The sequence below is a fragment of the Panicum virgatum genome, chromosome 2N (genome assembly GCF_016808335.1).
Source record: "Panicum virgatum strain AP13 chromosome 2N, P.virgatum_v5, whole genome shotgun sequence".
Taxonomy (NCBI): Eukaryota; Viridiplantae; Streptophyta; class Magnoliopsida; order Poales; family Poaceae; genus Panicum; species Panicum virgatum.
This window is the reverse complement of record NC_053146.1, coordinates 39399650-39406267: the sequence shown is the minus strand read 5'-3', so window position 1 is coordinate 39406267 and position 6618 is coordinate 39399650. Positions and strand designations below refer to the sequence as shown.

Below are 6618 nucleotides of genomic sequence, written 5' to 3'. Positions count from 1 at the left end.
ACTCCTTGAGGGACTGTTTACCTCACCTTACTCCATGGAATGTAGGTGGATCCTGAGGAGGCCATGGTGTTGAGCTCTGGCAATCACAAGTGCGCAATCAGATTGCTAATGTACTGTATCACAAACTGATTGCTAATGTACTGTATCACAAACTGATTGCTAATCTACTGTGTCAACAAAAATAATTACAACATAATCTATTTGTAAAGCGTAGAAGAATTTTGGTTACCTGCAGTCGCCGGCTCGAAAATCTGGCAGGGCTTCGTCTCTCTCCCTCCCTTCCTCTCTTTTCTTGGTTTCTGAAATTTTAGTGATGCAAATGAGGAGTAGGGGGACAAGCCAACCCTTATATAAGGGCGGGGGAGCCAGTCGCCCCGCTGTTGGGCGGCCTGGGGGGCCGGCCGCCCCGCTGCCAGGCAACCGGTCCTCTAGGGGCTTTTCTGAAGAAAAAAATCGCGATTTTTTTACAAAAAAGCCCCTGCCGCCCCGTAGCGGGGCGATCAGGTCCCGGCCGCCCGGCAGCGGGGTGGCCGGGGTATATTCCTGTAAATTTCGAAAACAAAAATAAAAAATAAAAAAACAAAAAAAACTGCGCTGCGTCCTCGTGAAAAAAGGCCATGGCCAAATAAACAAAATAAAGAAGTTGTTGACGGAAACCCAAAACCATGTCAATGGAACAAGATGTGCCTTCCTGAACTATGGAGTTCCTTGCACCCGCTGCCATTTTGGGCCTTCGGCAGCTGTACTTGAATCTTTTTAATTTAGAGCAATTTTAACTCCTGTTTTGATTACTTCACAAATGAGACAAGGTCATAAGGACATGTGTTTAAATTTTCTACTTATCTTGACATGCGCAGGATCTAATTAAAAAACACATGGAAAGCTAAATCTGCAGCAGAGTTTGGATATGTCATTTTTTTGTCCAAAAGTCAGTAAGATTGCTGAAACTACTATTTTCATTAACCGAGCAATATCGCTAGATACTTAAATATTCATCCTATGCCAAAATACCGTCACCCTGATCATAAGTCCTCAACAGGAGCTGTCGGGTCCTCCACAGGGCCGGGGCGCCCGTGGAGGCCTCGTGCGGGTCTTCTGCAATTTTATTTGGATAGGGGGTATTTTGGTTTTAGTTTAATCTGACAAGGCCAGAGCAAAAGCTAACGGTAATTGCTGGTAAAAGTGACGGTAGTGCTATATCTATATCTCTATCACTAATTATATTGCTATTTCTATCTCTATCTCTATCTTTATTATTATTAAAGCAAACAATGATTGTTTGGTCCCTCAATTAGAAAGTAGAATTCCGGTGACCGTATGTTGAGTTAGAGGTGCAAAATCATTTAGAACTAGTGTTTGATGATTAAAATAGAAAATGAGTGAAGTTATTCTAAATACATATGATTTATAATATATGACTTTCCGTTGCAATGGATGTGTATATTTACTAGTTATTTCCAAAGAAAGCAATTTTTGTAAGATTATGAAAAAAATTCCAGTCTTGATCATTCACATGTGAATGACTACAGACAAAAAACAGTTACAAAAGTTTTTAGAAATAAAGCTATAAAGCAAAGAAAGAAACTTAGAAAACTAAACTTCAAACTTATCTTCTTCGTTCCTACTTCAATCTTGCAATGTATTCACACATACCAATCCATCACATCACTCGCCTGCTTAGAAGCTTGATATGCAGATGTTCTGTTGCTTGCCTTTTTCACATAACGCTCCGTCTGGCGTAAGAGTAGGAGGAAATGTCAATATCCTCCAGGGAGGGAATGGCACCAAACGATGTCACCAATGTCGATGCCAGCCCTACGTCGGAGAAGAATTTTCTCAAACAGATTTCCGGATCACCCTACACTTGGAGACCTTCGTCGTGGGGCCGCTGGAATCTCCGCTGCAGCAAATGGGCGGACAGAAATCCTAGGGAGACATGGCTCATCCCCACTGCGCACCCCAGCTCGTCAAGGTCATGACCTGGTATTCCTTGGTCCGTGAGTCCTAATTGGAGCCAAACAACAAATTAATCGGAATTCTAATCGTAACATCAATACCTCACACACGATGATGCCTGTACACGGAGTGAACAAATACAAAATTGATAATATTATGTAGATTTACCTGTATCAACATACATATATCATGCTAGTATAGTAGTACAACACCTGCATCACGCTAGTTGTGGGATAAAGATAGAACCAAGTGTCATGTAAGGGCTAATACATCAAAGCATCTCAAATACAAACAAAAAGATATGGAAATTTAAAATCCCACTCAAAATCAAGATTTTTCTATGGTACCTAAAATAAAGAGGCATACTTACAAAAGACAACCTAGTAAGACGTAATTGGCAAGGGAGCCAATAATACTGCTTTTGTGATGAAAATAAGACAATACAACATCTTTTTTTATTGCCGTTTTACACGATTGGTATGGGCTTCGATCTACGCGGCTTGAGATTTGCCTAAACCAAGTAGTGTATCTAATATGTTTGAAAACTGGTTGAATGATATACCAAAAGTTTACCAACCACTTGTCCTTGTAGATGCTGCAGCCCTCTGCTGGTCTGTTTAGCGCTACAGAAATGCAGTGGTTTTTTATAACAAAAAATATTTTTTCTTGCAGGTTATTTTCGCGACTATACATTGGCTATGAACATGGGCTATCCTACAACGATTTTCTTCGCAGGACATTCTTGTGGCGGCGTCGCATTTTTTGGCGTAGGTGGCCAAGGACTTTTTTACCCGTGCACATGGGTGGCAGTCTAGTCTTAGGATTGACAGCTATTAGTGTGGTTGGATTCATTCCAAAACTTTTTATAGAGTTGTGTGTCATTATGGCAGAGGCTGGAAACATATCAAACTTGAAATTAATAAAGTTTCTCTTTTCTAAAAAAATATAAGGAAGAAATTTCAGTGTCATGCAAAGAACTATGTAATTTTCTGGTGTTAAATAATAGCATTAAGCTGTTACCATGGTAAATGGCCAGATTGGCGACACGCGCTACGGCAGGGGAATATTCTCCGCGACGGCGTACTACTATTTTTTTTACACGAATTCTGTTTGTTGTCTGGGAGACCGAGATCCCCATTGCTGCTGCTGTAGCTTTGTGTGGTTTACTCACTCCAGATCACTAGTGCCTGCACGAGCTGCGTTCTTCTTTCTTCCGGATCTCCAGGTACGTTTCTGCTTGTTTGCAACCGCCGTGGGCAACCGCATTTTCTCCATTCCGCTTCCGCGGATTCATGGGGTGTATGCCACTTTGGGTGGGCGGAGAAGCGCGTGGTGCCATCTATCCCGTCGAAATTTCTCGCAAGATTCGCCAATTCGGGGATGGGACTAAATGGAAAAGATTCGGTATTTTTCATTACTCCGCGTTGGAATCATGGCAAGATTTGCTTGCTTACCGTGAACTGAACGCGTTTGGCCTTGGATGACCTGGTCCGGATTAGAATACCAGATTTGGATAGATTCTAACACGGGAGCGGTGTGACCTTTTACATTTTTAATTTTGAGCGCATTATCTCACAGAGTTCGCGAGGGTCACCTTGACTAGACATGCAGATAAGATACGAATGAGTCCTTCTTGTGCGAGGTATATTCAGAGTTTAGCTAGGAATTCAGTAGATTTGTTCTTTTTTAAAAAAAGTAGCGTTTTGTTTACAAATGATACAGCCATACAAATTTGTATCTTTCTATAATTACTAGGTGGTTGTTGTGTTTGATCTTTGTGTTAGCTTTGCTTTGCTAATTACTGATGGAAAACAGAAGTCAGTTTCTTTTGCAGAAGCAGAACATTATTTTGGTCAGTACCGCACAGTGATCCCCGAGGTGCGCGATGGAAATTCTGATCTATGTCTTATTTGTTGTGCTTCTTGGATTAGGAGCCCTGTTTGTTATCCCACGGTCTAACAGCAAAGGTAAAAGTACATATCACTTGTAATCTTAAGTGAGGTAAGTTTCAAACCATTGCCACTAAGCAATGTTATATTGCAGGTAAAGGAGATGCAGCGCATCTAGCAGGCAGTGGAAAGGTGAATGCCATATTTTACCATGAATACTTTAGCCTTCTCATATCTGTAATAATGCACGTCTAGCTGAACTGATCAGGCAAATACTTTAGAGTATGCTTTATGAATCTGAAAAAACAATTTGTAGATTAAAGTCAAGACTGATGTAAGTTACTAGGTTATGTGCAGACTGAAATGCACATTCAGATGTGGCATTTCCTTTACCTTAACATCATTCTCATCCATTGCTTTCTGTCGTTCCCCATTCAGACATCTAGAAGCTATACAAAGAAAGAGGTATCCACTCATAACACAAGGAAGGATTGTTGGATAATAATCAAAGATAAGGTTAAGAAAGCGATCAACCACTTTACCAACTATGTTCATCCAGCTATGAGTGAGGAAACTGAATAATTCTAGGACGTTCTGCCTTATGATTCTTCAATTCTTTGATATCCAGGTTTACGATGTCACTGCATACGTGGAGGAGCACCCAGGTGGTGATGACATCCTAAACAATGCTGGATGTGATTCAACAGAGGGATTTTTTGGGTAAGTACTTACCATCAATTGTTTTCACTACATGCTATTATTGTTCACAGAACATGGGTTTCTGAAAGAAGTGAAGTTTCCATCTTTGCCACCCAGAACTTACATCATATGTTGATAGTATAAATTACAGAATTGTCAGGTTACTGTTCTACAACTTTTTTATGTCAAAGTTTCTAAAATCATTAAAAAAACAGGTTTCAATTACATTATCTTCCCACAATTTTTTCTGTTTAGATGAGCATTAAACTTGGATAGAGATCCCTTGTCTTTTGGAAATTCGAAACAGTGATTTTGATGGCGAAGTATTCCCTTATCAGGAGTTTATTCTTCAGGATCTTAACAAACCAAGAAACTAAAACCAAATTTTCCAACTTTTGATTTTCAATCCATCCAACTTAACTGACTCAAACACACTTCATCAGAACAACCATAAGAGTCAAATACACAATTCATCAAAACAGCCATAAGCGTTAAATGGTGGCCTAGAGTCTAGACTTGAATCTTGGTATCACAGATTGAGTTTTCAATTGATAATTAGATGAATTAGCAAATATTTATCAATGTTATTTCTTCCTTTTCAAAACAATGTTATTCTTATTTTCTGTTTTGAGCATTAGAGCAGAGATGATCATTTTTTTATTTCGAGCATCTTTCAATGTTGTTTTCGAATGATTTAATTTGTTTTTGCATTGTTCATGTATTATTTGCCTGTCAGAGAAATATGTGTGTGGCTGGCCCTGAACCTGAAGGCCTGAAAACATTCTAAATCCATGTCCGTGTGATCGTTGCTATGAAAAGAAGGCATTAAATATATGAAAAAGTTCATGGAATAATTTACACCATACCAGATGATAGATGGTGCGGATCAATAAAATTTCTTAAACAATATTTATCTTGATAACTTGATATTTCTTATCCTTTCCACGTCAACAAAAATTCTTCTGATTTTGCTATTGCTTTTCTTCACAAGTTAAATTGCCAGCTCTATTACCTTTCATGTTTTATAGCTAAGACAAATATTATACCTCTACACTCTTTCAGCCCACAAAGAAGGCATTACTTAAATATTTAGAGGAGCACATCCACGAGTTCACAAAATAAATAACGAAATCCTGACGATAGATGCTTCAGAACCATTGAAACTGTGAAAGAACAGTTTAGATGGGGTTTGTTCTTGTCCTGTCCTTTTCATAAGGGGAAATTCTTTTCCGTTTTGCTGTTACTTTTCTACAAGTCAGATTGTACGACATTTCTAGCTTCCTTTATTTCAATGACTAAGATAATATTATGCCTCTATGCGTTTTCAGCCCACAACATGGCACGAGAGTATTCGAAATCATCGAAGATTTCTGCACCGGCAGATTGAAGGACTGACGATAAAGAGGATATAGCTGTCGATGCATCAAATGTGAACCCATGCGCTCTTCCAGTTGCTTCTTCCTGGACGACAATGACAGGGAGTGCAACAGTTTCCCAGTAGTCTAGTGATGAGGACTACTCCCAGCTTTGTGGTTCTGATTTCATATTGACCTGGTGCTTTTACCAGTAACAGAGTGTTTAAAGCAGGGGCCTTCGACGTGTTCTGGACGTTTTGTTAGCTTTATCGCTTTGAGAAGATATGTTTTCTTGGATCTTTGGAACATTCTCAGACCGGACGACTTACTTTACTAACCTTCATATTGATGTGTTAGCATGACAGTGAAAGGCATTTGCTCGGTCCAATCTCCCCTCCCCTGGTCGTGTCTGAGAATGGCACAGCTGTTTGGCTCAAGGGAGCACGTTTAAATTTCAGATGGGCTCATATTAGTTTCTACTTTTGAGAGAGAAGAGTCCATACTTTTCTGTTCATGAATGAACAATCTTCCAAAGGTATTTGCTCGTTGCACTTTGGCAAACATTGTAAAACAGTATGTGTATGCAAGAATATAAATCACGCTGAATAAATTGAGACAAATAGCATCTAACACATTTCATATTCGATGAAATTATACAAACATAGGTTCCTTGATTCAATATAGAAGACCATATAAATGATTATATTCTTCCAATAAAG

At 39.3% G+C, this 6618-nt stretch overlaps 1 protein-coding gene across 4 annotated transcripts; it reads left to right on the top strand.

Annotated features, from left to right (window-relative positions):
* The first annotated feature begins 2993 nt into the window (after positions 1-2993).
* Positions 2994-6287, top strand: LOC120660409 (cytochrome B5-like protein). 4 transcript variants are annotated; one of them, XM_039938937.1, is made up of 6 exons: positions 2998-3181; positions 3791-3923; positions 4000-4037; positions 4284-4361; positions 4474-4565; positions 5873-6287. In XM_039938937.1, exons 2-6 carry the CDS (start codon positions 3842-3844, stop codon positions 5937-5939), a joined length of 357 nt encoding a protein of 118 aa, XP_039794871.1. In that variant the 5' UTR covers positions 2998-3181; positions 3791-3841; the 3' UTR covers positions 5940-6287. The 4 variants fall into 4 exon arrangements, with proteins under 4 accessions (XP_039794872.1, XP_039794871.1, XP_039794870.1 ...); XM_039938936.1 differs by having other exon boundaries at positions 3772-3923; XM_039938935.1 differs by having other exon boundaries at positions 2999-3181; positions 3779-3923.
* The last annotated feature ends 331 nt before the right edge of the window (positions 6288-6618 follow it).